Genomic DNA, 16950 nt, shown 5'->3' with positions numbered 1-16950 from the left:
AAGTCAAATCTTTTTGTTTTTTGGAAACTTTCTGACTTTCTAAAGTTGAAAGTCTTCAACTTCTAAAATGTAAAAGTCTCTTTTTTTCCCCCCCCTCAAATTCCTGAGATTAATGTAGAAATTAGAGTTTTTATCTGGCAAATTTTTGTCTCTTCAAACTAAGAATTTTTTTTTTATTTTTCTTGAAAATTAGAGTTTTGGCAGAAATGTGACTTTTTTTTTTTTTCTCTCCTGTCTATAATGATCCCAACGCGCCGCCGCAGGTCGGAGCGTCTGAAAGTTTCCTGTGTTGGTTTGAAAGGGAAGCACATTGGAGAGGATTCTAACTTTTTTTTTTTTTTCCCCCAGAGTGGGTTGGAGCCTTCAGACCAGTTTCAGATCATTATGTTTTTTATTTTTTTTACACACACAGTGCTTCCCAGATTTAAAAGGATGCCTTTTTGAATTAGCTGCGCCTATTTTGTCTTTTAATTTATTTTTCACCCAATGAGGCGAACGCGTCTGTTTCTTCTCGGTTCCATCTTCCATCCTAACCTTGTCTTGACTGAATGTAGTCCAGGCCGTTGTTTTTCTATTTTTTTTCCCCTCTATTATTATTATTATTATATTTTTTTTTGTAAGCACTGTAATTCCCTGTAGAGCTGAAGTGTCGTGTGTAGACGTTTCATACTATAACTACTGTCATAGCAAACCAGAGACTAATATGTACATAATGTATAAGTGGTAATAGTGATTCATCTATTGTAAATATCATGCAATTTCTTGACCCTTTTTTTTATTTTTTTTTTTTATGCAGTGCTGAAACACTTGTGCAGGATCTGTTAGTCATGCAATAAAGTGATGGAACCGTTCATCTTCTGCCTGGTTTATTTGATGCCTTTCATCCAGGAGTTTGGTTATAACTCCAGACTTTTGGTTTTAGTCAAACAGGTCAGACTAAAACCATGTAAGATCTAATTATATTATATGTACTTAAGCACTTAAGCTTATATAACATATAATTATATATATATATATATACACCAAATTGTAGTTGGTGCACTACGTCATGAAGTTGTCTCAAAATTCTGATGACCATCTCAATCTTTAAACATTCATCACACACATTTGTTTTTTTTAAGAGTATTTTTTTTTTTATTTCTCTTCAAAACAAGCCCCCTCACAAGAACTCCTTTTGCATAACAGTAGTACAGCAGCGGCCGAGGGTACAAAATGCTTCTGTCATTATTTTTCAGTGTAAAAATATCTCTTCTCGTGCCTCCCCCACCTGTGCCATCCTCTCGTAGTGCAAACGCTTCAAATAAAAGTTAGGCACATGATGGATACGATCGCAGTTCAATTACACTTAAGTGCTGATGACGTGTAAAACATCATTCTTTGATTTCCTCTGGAGGTTCCCAGTTCATACGCCTGCAGTCTGGTGAGACTAAATATTAAGAAAAGGGGCGGCTGGACTATCTGGTTTTGGCTGTGAAGATTTGATGATTCCTGGCTAAAAGAAGAAAAAAAAAATCAGAAGAGTTCTACTGGCTGACAGGATCAGGATTATATGTTGGAGCTGGACCAACAAGCGACTCAGTGGACTTTAATAATACTATGTTAAACACAAATGACATTGCAAGCTTATGGTCCCAAGCAACAATCACAACATCTTCCTAGTTGATGCGTTTGCTTGTATATAGCTGAGCAAGCGATTTAAGTGGCAACTTTACAAGTTTCTACCTAAAAAAAAAAATAAACTAACTAGCTCAAAATAAAGTCAAATATTTCCCAGTTTTACATTATGGTACAAATAAAAAATAAATATCAGCTCTGTTCATTTTTATTTTTTTCTTTTTCTTCCTCCATCTAGCCATTTTATGATTTCTAGACAAAATAAAGGTACAAAGAGTGACTGTCATTCGTTTCTGATTAGCGCAGTGTAGCTCATGCGCTCCATCAGGATGCTAGCACGCCGCGGCGGATAATGTCAGAGCCGTAGCGACGCCCCAGCGACGAGTCGCCCCGCAGCTCGTGGGAGTGGCACCGCTTGAGGCAGGGCTCCAGCTCGCCGTCGGCCGCCTTGGAGTCGGAGCTGTAGCCGTCGGCCTCCGGACCCGAACGGAGCCGTGTTCTGGGGTATGCCGACTCCGGCGCGCTGGTGAGCGGTCTGAGCAGCGGGTTGCTCGGCTCCAGCTCTTCCCGCTCCCTCAGCGTGGCGCTCAGAGGCTTGTCGGCCCGCTTCGGGATCCGGAACTTCCCCCAGCCTTTCAGGTGTCCGGACGCGGAGCCGTTAGGGGCGTGGGAGCTGCCGTTGGCGGGTTTTCTGAGCCAGCTGTTGGCTTTGGAGGCGTCTGAAAGCGAGCTGGGTTTAAACTTAGTGTTGGGGGCCGCGTCTGGCGAAGCGCCGCTCCTTCTGGTCGTGGTGTCGTCAAATAAATACTCCTCGGAGTCAGAGTTTCTGATGTCGACCAGCCGGATGGAGACGGTTTTATCCAGATGCTTGGAGCTGAACTTGTTCTTCAGCTGGCAGGGGAAGCTCTCGGAAACGTCGCTCCTCCTCCTCCTCCCTCGTTCCTCTGGCTCTGGATCTTGCTTGTGGCTCCCCAGTACTTCATACTCTGGTCCCGGGGTTTCTCTTCTGGGGCCCTTCCTGCTCTCGGGCTTGTGCAACTTGACTGAGGCGTGTTCCTGATTTACTTTCTGGAGCTTTAGGAAAGGCTTCTCCTTGCTCATTTCAAGCTGGTGGACTTTGGCATCGCTTTTGGACTCTGAGGCCGCAGCCTCTTGGATTTGGGAGCTTTTGCTATCTTTAATGTCCAGCAGGCTGCACGCATCGTCCTTCCTGTGACCGCTTGGCGAGTCCGACAGGCTTTTGCTCCTTTCCTGCTTTAGTGAACTTCGCTTGCTCTTCAGACCAGAGTTGCTCCAGGAAGAGCCGGACTGGCTGCCGTCAGAGGAGAAGGAACCCAGAGAGAAGAGCCTCTCCAGGTCCTTTGCAGAGGGGTCACCTGGAATACAGAACCATGCCCAGCTTCAGTGAGACTGCCAGCTTTTATTAGTTAAATATTGTTTAGTTTTAGCTGAATGGGAAGCACACAAAATGAATTCCACACACGTCCAGCTGACCAGCAGTCCTCTGTGCAGACTCTCGTGGAGAGGACTCACCGTTGAGCAGCTCGTGGTCCAGCAGGCGGACCTGCTGCTGGAATATCTGCTCCTGGACTTTACACAGCGAGCGCTTCATCTTCTCCCTCCGGGTCACCATGTAGGTCAGGTTACGCACCTACAGGGGGAGCAGCAACAGTCAGCATTTCCACAGCACACACTCCCTCTTCTGAACGGACAGTACAGTCAGGCTAGCACAATGTAGAATGTAGCTTTTATTTAAAAAAAAGAAAAAAAGTTTTTTTTTTGTTTGTTTGTTTTTACACATTTGTTTTAAAAAAAGTCTAGCCAGTCCCAGTGCTACTATTGCCATCTGGAGAAATGAACGGCTCTGGACAAAAAACAACCAATCAGAGCAAGGAGGAAGGTCTTAGCGCTGTCAATCAAGATCATGTACAAGCTTTTTCCACACAAAAAATGCTAAGGTGAATTAGCATGGCCACAGATGGTAGCAGATAAACAGTTATCCTGGACATCAGAACAGTTAGCACAGCGTACACAGGCTTGATTGACAGCGTTAAGACTCGCCTTTCATCATCTTTTGAGATCCCCGACTCATTTTCTTTCAGAAATGATATTCTTGGTAGAATCAAAATAATGTTAAACCCAACATGAGCTTTTAGAGTTTATAGGCCAAGATCCATGTGGACCATCATGGATCTAGCTATTTCCAAGTTAATAAATATGCTAATGCTAACCATACTGATATAAGATGTTAGAGACTCCAACTCACACTGTGTAACGTCGCCCCTGATCCCACTATAAATTACACTGATCAACAGCCAAAACACTGTCAGGGGTTTTTCATCTGTTTTAGGGTCGTGTTGATGAGCTGAATCCAAAAATCTCATTGGTTTTTCTCAATCAGGTCAACTTTCTGAACTACGGAGCAACATGAGCATCAAAATGCACGACTTGTTCTGACATCTGGATCAATGAGTGATGAGCAGGAGGAGAGATTCCATCAGGACAGAAAAGAGACGGAGAATTTTACACAATGAAGGCGTCTTACACTGATTAGTGTTAATTATTCAATTTATAGGAATCCAAGTTTGTGGCATTAATTAATACACTCAGTTAGGAAACAATTTTTTTGTCCTAAAACCCTTTTTGGTTGAGAAATATTAACAGAAATGAGCTGATAATGTCACAAAAATTGAATTTAGCCAGAAGATCAGATTTCTCTAAATGAATTTAGAATAAAAACCTGATTGAGAAAAATGGATGTCATTTTTGGATCCTGCAGCACAAAAATAGTCTTAATTCAGTTGAAAAAACAGACCAATTCAAAACATTTCTTTTGTAATCCAGTGTTATGAATGGCAGCTAACTGCAGGAAGGTTGGCCAGAAACATTGTGAATGCTGAAATCTGACTGCTTCCTGTCTGGTGTAAATATTCTGTCAAACAGAATATTTGACAAAGCAGTTTTTCTCCTCTCTCTTCCTGCTCTGGTGCTGCTGTCCCTCTTCAATCTGGTTTAGAACTCACAAGGAACACGTGCTGAAAAGCTTGATTTATTCTGATTTATTTTCAGATGTTTCTGTTTATAACCCCGCCTCTGCTGCCGGCCGCCCTGTGAGTCTTCATCAGGAGCAAGTGGAGACCTACCCTCTCCAGGTCCTGCCTGAGGTGTGTGAAGAGCTGCAGGCGCCGCAGCAGCACCTCCTGCTCCCGCCGGGCCAGGCTCTCCTCCTCGTCCTTCTTGGGGGTGAGCAGCTGCTGGTTGAAGTTGGCTTTGCGTTTCAGCTTCCAGTACTGGTAGACAAAGTCCACCACCTCCGGCGCCAGCTTCAGGCTCTTGGCCACCTCCTCCACGACCACGAACTGGTAGAACTCCTCCTCCATCTCCTGCAGCTTCAGCTTGCGGAGGTTGACCCTCTTCTCCTGGTTGCTGTTCGCCCGGCCCTTGCGGTCTCGCGCGCCCTCCCTCCCCTCGTCCTCCGCCGGGTCGCCCTGGAAACCGGAGTGCTTGGGGCAGTACGACTTGAACTTCACCTCGTCGTCCTCCGTGAGGATGGTGTTCATTTCCAGGTTGGCGTGGAGGCCGCAGGTCACGTGGAAGGCGGTCCTGCAGTTTTTCGCGGAGCACTGGACAGCAAATTACAACGAAACGGATTGATGCCGGAAACTACATTCATTCTGCATTAAAACCATTTGCTCACTATATAGATTGAATATTGAACAGATTCAAAACAGTGAAATATTTCAGGGTACGGATGAAACGATTAATCGGATGAATCATGATTAATCGTTATTGAAATAATTGTCAACTAATTTAGGAATTGATAGTAAACTGGAGCACAGACTCAAAAGAAAGGCTATTTGCTGAAAGAATATCACAGTCAGAGCAGTAACTAATTTAAAACTATACTATATATACATATATATTTATATATATATATATATATATATTCTTAAAATCAAAACATTTGTCTGTATATATGTTCTACACAGAGCTCCTGTAGTAGCAGTTTTAGCTTCATCTGGTTCAAATTCTGTAAAATACAAAATCTCACACTAAGATTCTTTTGCTATTCAGTTATTAATCGGTTAATCCAAAAAATAATTCATAGATCAGCTACACACTCTACTGATTTCATGTCAAGCAGAAAGGCCAGAGGTGGTTTTTTTTTTTAGCTGCAGATGATCAAGAGTTTGCTAAAGAAAAAACAAATTGCAATTTTAGACAACATTTGTGTTTATTTCCTTACTTAAAAAACTAATTTGTTTATTGGGTTCTTTAATGTATTTCTAATATTGTATTTAAAAAAAAAAGCTAAACTGAAAAATCTGCCGAACGCCACGATGTTTTTGTTCGATTAATCGTCAGAATAATCGTCAAAACAATCGATTACTAAAATAATCGTCCCTAATTCAAAGCTTTAGTTCTTGTCATTATATGATTATGGTTCACAGATAATGAGTACGCAAAAATTCAGCTGATGAGAGAATAAGAACATTACACAGTATGAATAAAAACTGCGGTCAGGCTGGTTGGGTGTGTGTTGGGGAGGAGAGGCCTACCTGGATGCAGGCTCCGGTCTTCTCCTTACACAGGCAGCAGATCAGAGCCCATCTGTTGCTGGGAATGTGGGACACATTGGTGATCGGCTCCATCTTCTCTGGATTCCCAATACTCACCTGGAACACACAGATAGAGCACAAGTTTGCATAAATAAAAAAAAAAAAGTACTAATTACAAAAAGTAAAAAAAGAAAAGAAAAAAAACGTCCCAGAAGATGAACAGAGTGAGTAGAATTGGTTGGGAGTTTTCACCTCTGGGATCCATAAAGCACAGCTGACATGAACCCACTTGGTTCCGCTGCGGGTCGGCTTCATGGCTCCGCCCTTCTTAGGACAGACCTGGCACTTTGGGAGGATGCCGAGCGCACAGATCCGACACAGCCAGCTGCCTTTTGGGACTTTCTGGATGCCGTAGCATGCCTGGTCAGAAACACCAACCGGAAAACAGGGAGGAATTCAAAACACACACACACACACACACACCATTAAATCAAAGTAAGAGGCAGAAGATTTGACTTTACTGTAATGTTCACCAAATCTGAAATAAAAGCTCCTCTGTGTGATTAAATAATTTCTCCAATGGTGCTAAAAATGTGAAGTTTTGACCACAAATTCCTTTAGTGCTGAGGTCGTATTTCAGATTCTGCTTTCTTTTCTAAACACAACAAATATATCCAGATTTCTTGGAAACATAAAAAGCCTGTTAACAAATAAATGTACCAACATTTAAATACATCTGGACATGAAGCCAAACTAGAGGCGTGACGTTTCCTGTTTCATCCTCGCTGTTGTTTTTTTTTATTTTTAAGCAGTTATGAGGAACGATGGCAGGTTGTTGCTAGGTAACCACAGAGTGAGGTGGCTGACCTTGCTTAGCTGGCCTAGAGATTGAGAGGCTAAAGCCTTTCCTCTGCCTACGTCTCCCAGAATGCTGTGCGATACTGGATCAGAGTTCAGTGACTATTCTATATATTGATTACTCTATCTATTGATATTGATCATGTGTCTATTCCAATATACATTATTAATAATTTATTGTCCAACCCCAATATAAACCTCGAGGTTGGACTCTGCTTTCAGTGGTTCCAGTGTTGACCTCTGACCTGGTGAACGCAGATGTTACACTTGTCGCAGAACACCATCTCGTTGTTGTCCTCTCCGTCCGGCGACTGACAAACGTCACACACCACGTCCTCGTCGTACTCGATGCCCAGCCCTTCCTCCGTCTCCATGGCGTGCGTCATGTTTTCGTGGCAGCAGTGCTCAAACTCCTCCATGACTCTCTCCATGGTGTTCTCGTCCAGCGGCGGCATCGCTGCAAACAGCGCCACACGCTGGTGATAATCGGCTCGTGTGCATCTTGGTTTTATTGGCTGTCGCGAAAGAAACGGAAACCCGTCTAGCAGACGGTGAGTTTCCAGCTGAAGGACGGGAACCAGGTTCACCATCCATTATTGGACAGTCTGGACTATAAACAAACCATCATCACCCATTCGACGATAACCTAGGTTATGTCTGTTCACTAATCCCCATAAAAGTGCTGCGTGTGCACACGTTCATGTTTGTTTCTCTGTAATTTATCGACTTTGCCAAAAAGTCTGTAGGTGACGAAAACCATATTTAAATCACAGCATAAAATGGATCATTTCTGTGGAAACATTCAGAAGTTCTCACAGCAGAAAAACAAAATGCAAATATAATGAAGTTCTTTTAGAATGCAGAAAATAAAAGTGAGCAGCTACAGATCAGGATCCACACCATACTGAAATCTGCTGCTAATACCGAAATTAATAACATCCAATACCAATTTTGATGCGGTGGAAACATTTTTTTGAAGGAACAGGGTTCTTTATATTATGAGCAAAAATACGATTAATTATGTAATATGACAACATTTTCAAGTCAACCCTTGTTTGGAAAAATATGTTTTAAAGATATGTTTAAAAACAGTCGACAAGATAACACTTAATAAAAATATGTGTATCATTTATGGAAGTGTGTATTTTTGATCCACGCCTCAGTAATTTTATTATACCTACTTATCTCCAGCATGTTTCCATTAGTTAATTTACTATTTTTACTTGTAATTTTACTCATAAGGGACAAATAAAAACTCAATGTGGACTAAAATGAATCGTTTTCAGTCAAGTCTGGATGTGGCGCAGTGAAAACCAGGGTTATCTTTCAGCTGCATCAGCCTCCACTTTCTGCACAGACAGACGGAGATGTAATGGAGGTTTATTTTGTTGTCGGCTGACATGTTCCTGTGATAATCGCTGCGGCGGCAGAGCGGAGCGCTGCCTGGTTCAGGACGTCACCGAGGGGAAGCGCATCTCGACAGGGGAGCTCAGACTGTCTCTGAAGCTAACGTTTAACTAGCTGGCGTCATGTGGGAGGTTTGCTCTGTTACAGATGCATCAGCTTTACTGTTTGCTCGAAAGTGAATCGGTCAGTTGGATCGGTTTTGGACATCTTGGAGTAGCTTTTTTTTTTTTTTTTTTGCTTTTCGTGTTATTGATCATATCGGTTTCTGGACTGTTCCGTGGAGTCCGCAGCTCACCCATCTGTGCAAACTCCTCGTTGATGATTTGCAGCCAGGCCACGTCTTCCTCGTTCAGGTCGTAGCGGCACATCCCCTCCGCCAGCGTCCGGATGTCCACGTAGCCCAGCGCCTCCGTGCCCGACGTTCGGATCAGCTTCTTAGGTCTGATGAACATCACCTCCTTCCCCTTCTCCGCCAGAACTCTGAGCAACAAACAACAAGTTATCTACCAAAGTGGAAAAGTGTGGAAAAGCTACATAACACCCATAATATAGTAAATGTTAAACAAAAAAAGAAAAAGAAATCATAAATGACAGAAAATACGATCAAATAATTGCTTTCACTCCCTTCAGTGAGTTGTACAGCGGAGTATTAGCGCCAAGCTACCAGAACTTTTGCTCAATTTCAAGAAAATAGTTGTTAAAAAAAAAAAACAACTTTGCAAAATTACAAGAAAAAGTAATTTTTAATGAGAAGAGCTTGGAAAGTTATCAGGATCAGATGTTACCAACTCAGTTTGTGGTTCTTTGAAAGAGGCTCAGTTGTTTACAAAAGTGTTTTAAAGTTCTGCTACTCATAATAATTTGATGCTGATGTGTTAAAAGATGAAGTACTTCTATTGATTATTGGCTGTAAAACTTATACAAAAGTATAAGATGCTCAACATTCCTCATTTTAACTGTTTGTTGCTTTTCTCGTTGTGGTTCTCAGAAAGTTACTGCTCCGTTCTCCTGATGTTATAACTTTACTCTCGTAATTAAAAAAACAAAACTCTTAACCTGGCCTCAACTCAAAGTCCAAATAACCAGAAGCTGTAAAACACGCTTGTCAAACAAGATGGTGGCCCTGGCCGTGCTGACGTCACTTTTAAATATGGAAACCTAAGGAGAGCATAAGTGCGGAAAAAAAAAAAAAAAAAAAATCCAGATTTTCCTAAAATTAAATCTTCAAAAACCAAAACTTTGGTAAACTGCTAAAATCGATTGATCGCCCAGATAGATGGAAGATGACAGATAAACAGAGACGCCCATCAACAGTTTGCCTACCTGGTGACAGGCTGGGGGATGGACTGGGGGCTCACAGGGACCTGGACACCCTTCTCCCACTCCTGCCTCCACGGATCAGCCAGGACATAGTAATCCTCTGGGTTCAGCTGGTACGAGTCGTGTAATTTCATGGCTGTGATGAAGTCTGTCCTAAAAACCTGCCAGACAGAAGGAGAGTTTTCTCCTTGCATTTTAAAAACAGTTTTATCCAGCCCTGGTTTCCGCCCATAGACGCATTACAATTAGTTACAGTCAGTTTCTATGGAAACGCATCAGTATGTAGAATACAAGTGGTTTATCGGCGTTATTTTACATTTATGGTGGCGTACTGCACTAAATTAACCACACCTAAATGCCCAGGTTTCATTTTGTTAATAGATTTGTTCTAGATGGAAAATAAATGAGTGCATGAAATTTCCAGATGTAAACAATAACATGCCACGTGTCTATAGTCCTCTGAGGTGTGACTAGGTGAGCTGATTATAGTATTTAAAACTTGTTCGTGTCTCCCAGTACCACTCTGAGCAAACCTAAAGCCTCAAAACGGTTAAAAACTAAAGCCAAAGTGTTTGAATCCTCTGCTTTGTGGATTAACCAACCAGAACGCTGCAATGGGAGGAGCCGTTGCTGTGCTTTGATCTAATTGGCTGTGGCTTGCAGGGAACTAACACTACAGACTGTAGAGCAGATAACAGGAGAAATATTTCCATGAGTGGGACCCGTCATCTGCTGTGGGTTGTAGATAGTGAGTCCTGGTATTTGACCATTAAAACCAGTGGAACACAACAGAGTCCCATTTTACTGACGTTTCTATAAATGGCATTATCAAACTCTCCCATTTTGTCAACTTACAACCACATATCTGTGGATTATTCTGGACCTTATGATAGAATTACAGTAATAAATTATTCAAGTGTTTTTTTTAGGTTTTTTTTACTAGTATAGGTCAGCAGATCAGCCAGGTTATAAAATATATTGGGTGCCTTTCAACTGCATTGTGTCTGTCTGGTAGCTATTTGTTCATTCTGCTTGCTAAATACTTTGAAGTTCAGTCACATCGGCTTTAGAGAATCTAGAGTGAATTTTTTAAAAGCGTTAACAATGACTCAATAGGATTTAAGTCACAGGATTATGTGTCACTCTAACACAGTGAAATGCAGGGGTTCCCAAACTTTTTTATGCTAACAGCATTAGCTTTTGGGCGGAGCATTTATTGTATTGTTCATCAATTATTGTGATAAATTTCTCATGTTAAGAATTTTCATTTATTTCTGTCTTGATAAATTCCAATTAATGATAAAAAAAAATTTAACCAGAAGTGTTACATTTCGCTATTTTGTTCTATGAAAGCTTAAAAAAAATAAAAAAAAAATAAAAAAATTATTCAACTTGATAATATAATTTTAAAAGGTTTACTGTGATACAAATGACAATTTTTTTAAGTAACAGGCGTCCTAAATGAGCCTGATTTAAAACACAGTTAGCTAAAAAAAGAAGTAAGAAATAGTTTATCATTAATTTCATTGTTATCATTATCAGCAGGATAAAATACTAAGTCCATATCGCCCACCTCCAGTGGGGAACCTCTTTGAAAACAGACAACGTTAGACAATATGTAAAGAAACAGCAACTTTTTAGAATGGCTCTTCCTCACTTTTATTCAGCATTCAGTAATTATTAGTGAATAGTGTATGTTCTGATTTTAGCTGGCTGTGAGTTTGTAGATATTTTTGCGGCAGAGTTCCTCCACAGCAGTCTGTTTGTCAGAAACTTCTTCATTTTGCAGTTGAAAAGCGAAGCAGCTTGATGAATCTGACTGGCAGCCGATCAGAAAGATGAGCATTATTATAAATAACATTTAGAATCAGGATTTAAAAGTAGATTAGATTTATCATAACAAATTACTTTTTGAAAAAATGATTCCTGACATTTCCTTCTCTCAGCTTTCTGAATCCTCCCCTGCTGGAACTTTGAAAAACCCTGCTCTATTTTAAACCACACTCCAAATGCACCTCGTCATCGACTCCAACCAGCTTCCTGTATAGCATGATGCTGCCACTACCACTTGTCACTGTGTGGATGGTGCATTCATGGGGGATAAGCAGTCCAAGTGTTTGTGAATTAAATTTCTATTTTGCTTTCGTCTGAGCAAAACAACGTCTTCCACGTTTGTTGTGCAAACACGACTTCAACAATGGTTTCTTTGGAAAGATTTTTTTCCACTTTTTCTGTAGCTTTCAAGCACTTATGCATTATTTTTGTTGTATGTGAAAAGTCCCTATTGGTTTGCTGTAACACGACCAAGCCGTCTTACCTCTGAGGGTTTCTGCCCGGTTCCCCTCCGGTGCTGCGATGAGTGCTGAGACCAGCAGGTAGAATTACCTGAAACATAACAAGGGTTTATGGGTTGGAGGTTTTTCTGCTTGGGAAGCGTCTGGATTTCCTCCAGGGCGGATCGAAGATGAGCCTTAGCGTCTGTTTGAGCAGCCAAAACACTTCAACTGATAGCTCTGTTCTCCATTTGAGCTTAACAACGCTGGTCTCTAAGTCTGAGTTTAAAAGACATGAGAGCACAGAAAGCGCTCTGATCGGTTGCAAACTGTTTCAAATTATTCTGTATTCTCAGATAACAGAGAAAAATCGGATGCCCTAACACAGCTAACAATAGAATAATAATAGCCAAAAAAAAAAAAAAGCACAAGGTGTTGTAGAACTAATTCACTGAGGTCTAACTGGAGCCTGGCTGCCTGCCTGACCTGTCAGCATGTCTTTAAAGGTCCAAACACGTTTCCTGTTCCTAGTCTGTCTCCTGCGTCTCACGTGGACGTCGTCCCTTCGCTTTCTTTTTACCCGTGTCCATTTATTGCCCCTCTTTCTCTTTCTTTTCTTACGTCCTGAATAATGAGTACAGACTTACTCTGACAGACACATGCAAACCAGTAAAGTGGGTCCAAGAGCAACAATGTAAAGGATACTTACGCCATTTCTGAAAACTTGAGCAGAGGAAAACATGCACCAGCTAACAGATTCGGAATGACTGCAGCTCTAAATTAAAGTTGATCAATCTTTGAGAGAGCTAACGTGCATCATTGTATCATTATATTACTCAAAACAACAATATTATTCCTCATCACAATAATTTCTGGAACAATTTATCGTCCAGCTAAATTTGTTATTGCGACCGGCCTGGATAACAGTCACAGTTTCCTGGACTAATATTTCAGCTTCAAGATAATTGAAAACCAAAGATGAAGCTGCACTTTAAATAGTGAGACAAATTTAAACTCAGCATCAGCTAAAACATGAAGTACGGTTAAAATATTTATTTTTTCTTTTACAGATTTATCCAATTGTGGAAGGGTTCAAAAAAAACATAGTAAGTTTTCTAACTATTTAAAGTTCTGTTTAAAAGCAAAACACTATAAAACACAGACCGCCTTATAAGGTAGTCATGGAGAACGTTAAGATCATTTTCATTGTGATAGCAGAAATGTATTTAATGCAAAAGATAAGCTAATTAAACCAGGAATAAATTAGCAAACATTCGGATTGAACACATAATTAAATGTAACGCAACTCTTAATATTCTATGCCTTAAACTGAGCTTGATAAGAGGTAAAGTTTTAAAGATTTTTAAGACTCCAATTCTTGCTATGCAAGTGTTTTACTGTTGTAAACATGCTATTTTCACTTACAGGAGAAGGAATAACTGGAAAGTACTAAATAAATAAAAGAATATTTGCACAAATGTACTTTTGAATGAACAGCTGACACTGATGTGCAAAAGACAGCAGAACTGTAGCAGCTCTGTTCAGGTGATTCAGAGGAGGCAGGTTTGCTTACTTCCATTATCTGAGTCATCACTACTGCTGGGGTGTCTGCTTCTCTTCATGGTCTTCTGTCTGTGGAGCTCCGGCATCAGGACTCTGCACACAAAACCCACCACGTAAAGCTACAACAACAACACAGAGGACACTAAATAACACTTTCAAAATCTGAAAAGACAAAAACCTGAAAAATAAAATATCTAGAAAAGCAGCAAATATTTAAATTAACACAATTAAAGAACAAATATTAGCAATGCAAAAGGGACCTGCGGACTGTTAGCATGCAATCGGTCAACAAGGATCCACGTCTACGTTAGTTTTCAATGGATAGTAAGTGAGATTATGCAACATTGCAAGGCATCAAAATGTCAACAACAGGATGCTTCCAGAAGCCTCGCAGAGGAGTTCCAGCAGCGCTAACGCCACCCCTCGGCATACAATCACACTTCTACTTACTGGAGGTAGACATTTTAACACGGGAACGTAAAGTGGGGCGACACTAAAAACAAGCATCACATGTTTCCTTGGAGATTATACGGCGTCACGAATGTTTACACACCAAGGTAACTTTCCACACGTTTCCCCGCGTGACATAAACAGCGCAGCGCCGCACTGGCTTATGAACCCAACGTAACGTCACATAGTCGGTAAAAAAATAAAAATAAAAAAATCAGCATTGACTCATATGCCCCGAAAGGTGGAAAAATACCAGGGGGGTTGCCCAGCGAGGGAAGGTGCTAACCCTAAATTAGCATGCTAGGCTAGGACACCGAAGCTAGCTCCGGTTTGTGTTACGCCCCTTCGTCCTGGACGCAGGCAGCCCAACCGATACTGAAGTTGGCCTCCGATTCGGAGACGCTGGTCTTGACTGACGGGTCTAAACCGCTTCATTTAAAACCTCTAGATTAAAATCTGATTCGACACAGTTCAGAATCTAAAACACCTAGGATGATCAAATGTCAACTATCATTACATGATCTAAAAATTACAATTTGTGAAATCTGAAAACGGAGGATCCATCTCAGCCACAAACCGCCTCAGGAGATTCTCCCTGCCCACAGCCATCACCATCTGTATCTCCTTGAAGAATCTTGAATAAATTTGAGTTACAACAACAATTAGTTTCCCTTTGGGATCAATGAAATATTTTTGAATTTGCAGTGGAAAACTACACTACTTACAAACACCAAACCGGAGCAGAATTATTCTAAATTCTGCCACGCTCCATAAAATACAGCTTGTGATCTTTCAAATCTTCATTTAATGTGCAAAATTTAAAAAAGGCTCTTGTCGTTTATTTGTTTGCTTGATAACACTTTGGAATGGCTTCATCTGAATTACACTGTAAACATTTAAACAGGACAGAGAAATAATCCACACAATTTACAGATTCAATTAAATATCTTGGGGAATTTATGAAGTCACATTTTAATTTGTCAAAATGTATAAAAAAAAATTAATAGCCGTTTTTCTGTGGTTTCACAGGCTCATCTGTAACACTATGCTATTTATTATTCTATAAAAATTAAGAAAAAAATAAAATAAAATTTTTGAGCAACCTTTATTTAAAAAATGGAACCCTAACAAAAGTTTTTCAATATTTTAACCACCTTTGTTTGGGTCCTGCTTAAAATTCAATTAATAATAATTAATTTAATTGATTCTCTAAAGTAGTGGCTGTGATTTGTGTTTTTATTATTCAATTCGGGTAAACAGAAAAGGTGTGATTTTAAGACATCTCAGCTCAGCCATTGACTAACATTGAAACCAAGAATATTTTAGAGCATCTGTCATTACCAGCATTGGTATAGAATAACTATCCAGGAGGTCTAGGAGAAAATAGAAACAAAAAGCACTCCAAAAATGACTAATTCTTTGTTTTCACAAATTGAATAAAGGTTATAAGAGTTTGAACATTAACTATTCTGAGTATTTCAGGCACTCCGGTGTGTCTTGAATAAACCCATCAGAATAATCCTTTAATAAAGTGCAGAATATGAAGATGCGATTCGGATGCCAGCTTCAGTATTGTAATGGTGCCAACGTAACTGGCAGCTACATGTAGTAAACATCTGCGTTCTACTTGGTATAACTTCATCTGGCATGCGAAGAGAACATTTGTGAACATTAATGCTATTATTGGGGTTACTTTTACGCCATCCACATTTGTTAGTTTTAAACGGAAAATAAATACTGTCGAATACCAGCTTGGTTGCTTTTTCCTATACCGTTATGCAACCTAAGGGCCCACCCACACCCGGTGCATCAAGTGGAAATATCTTGCTATGTTTTTCTACTTAAGTGCATAAACAGTGAGTTAAACTGTATCACAATCTACATATGACATACAACAAACCACTTCTAATTATGAACGTTATCAAGAGCGAAAATAAAATTCATTTGGTGCTGCGTGTTAGCAACCGAAGCTAGCTCGTTAGCAGAAGGCTAACAAACGTCAGTTCCAACGCTGTTAGCAGCAAGCCACTGCCACTAGCATAGCTTCCACTGTGCCCCTCATTAAAAAACAGAAACAGCATCCTATCCGTCAAAGGTTAGGGGTCAAACTTGCTCTCAAACATGTTTCTCTAAAGTTAAAATGTGTATATGATTTATGGGTATTCGTTAAAGTAAAGCCAGGGTTTCGTTATTTGTGTGGCTATAAAAGCGAGTTACAGTAAGGTGTGTTTATCGAAGATGAACTGGCTGAGGTTAATCTTTGGCGCCATTTTAAATGACGACGTCGCGTTTTCCTAGCGGACTGCTCATGCGACCATAACAGAAATATAAACTCTGCTAAATGCCCCGATATAAACATGTTTAACAAATGCACGCAGGTTGATATAGTTTACAAAAATAGCACGGTACATACAGAACACGTCCGAGGGATGCAAGCCGGTGTTTGAGTTTGATGTGAAGCGCAGTTTTTGCCTTGAGTTCCGCTTGACCCGCATTCCACATACACAAACACAGAGCAGCGGCGCCCGGGGAGGAGGTTACCCGGCACGGGCTGCAGGAGCGCATGTTGACCGCAGGATGGCAGCAGAATCCCTTGAACCACTCTCATTAGTTATCCATCAAATTTGATGATTAACTCAGGTACTCAACTCCTTCAATTTGAACCCCGGATTCACCATGTGCAACAATTAAGTGTAGATACACTTAATTTCAACATTATTCTTTTATATGTGTGTAAGACACTTATTTTTTGCGGAACGCAGATCTATCCTTATATGGTTAGCATCTCAATTAAAGGGAGAGACCACAAATCAAAAATAAGTAAACCTCTCACACAGCCAGAGTAACAAAACAGATGTTAATTTTAGTTCACATGATTGAAGATTTTCAGCTCACTTCCAGAACTA

At 40.5% G+C, this 16950-nt stretch overlaps 1 protein-coding gene across 9 annotated transcripts; it reads right to left on the bottom strand.

The window, feature by feature from the left end:
• Positions 1–1806: 1806 nt before the first annotated feature.
• jade1 (jade family PHD finger 1) lies at positions 1807–16625 on the bottom strand. Of its 9 annotated transcripts, XM_044142779.1 has the most exons (13): positions 14770–14787; positions 14578–14678; positions 13605–13687; positions 12518–12655; positions 12076–12143; positions 9762–9919; positions 8734–8918; positions 7277–7488; positions 6426–6593; positions 6174–6290; positions 4758–5237; positions 3148–3265; positions 1807–2990 (listed from the first exon to the last, which is right to left on the bottom strand). In XM_044142779.1, exons 3-13 carry the CDS (start codon positions 13678–13680, stop codon positions 1939–1941), a joined length of 2772 nt encoding a protein of 923 aa, XP_043998714.1. In that variant the 5' UTR covers positions 13681–13687; positions 14578–14678; positions 14770–14787; the 3' UTR covers positions 1807–1938. The 9 variants fall into 9 exon arrangements, with proteins under 9 accessions (XP_043998714.1, XP_043998711.1, XP_043998717.1 ...); XM_044142776.1 differs by lacking the exons at positions 14578–14678; positions 14770–14787 and adding an exon at positions 16458–16625; XM_044142782.1 differs by lacking the exon at positions 14578–14678 and having other exon boundaries at positions 14770–14788.
• Between the last annotated feature and the right edge of the window lie 325 nt (positions 16626–16950).

This window comes from Gambusia affinis, linkage group LG16, assembly GCF_019740435.1.
Source record: "Gambusia affinis linkage group LG16, SWU_Gaff_1.0, whole genome shotgun sequence".
NCBI classification, from domain to species: domain Eukaryota; kingdom Metazoa; phylum Chordata; class Actinopteri; order Cyprinodontiformes; family Poeciliidae; genus Gambusia; species Gambusia affinis.
This window is presented reverse-complemented; position numbering and strand designations above follow the sequence as displayed.

What these genes read in the sequence shown, in the direction of transcription:
- jade1 (XM_044142776.1), bottom strand. Translation starts at nt 16,609, where the DNA reads ATGCGCTCCTGCAGCCCGTGCCGGGTAACCTCCTCCCCGGGCGCCGCT. An exon ending in GTGCTTTATGGATCCCAGAG is followed by an intron (nt 6,291 to 6,425) that starts GTGAAAACTCCC and finishes TGTGTGTTCCAG; the next exon opens with GTGAGTATTGGGAATCCAGA. An exon ending in TCAGGCAGGACCTGGAGAGG is followed by an intron (nt 3,266 to 4,757) that starts GTAGGTCTCCAC and finishes CTCCCCCTGTAG; the next exon opens with GTGCGTAACCTGACCTACAT.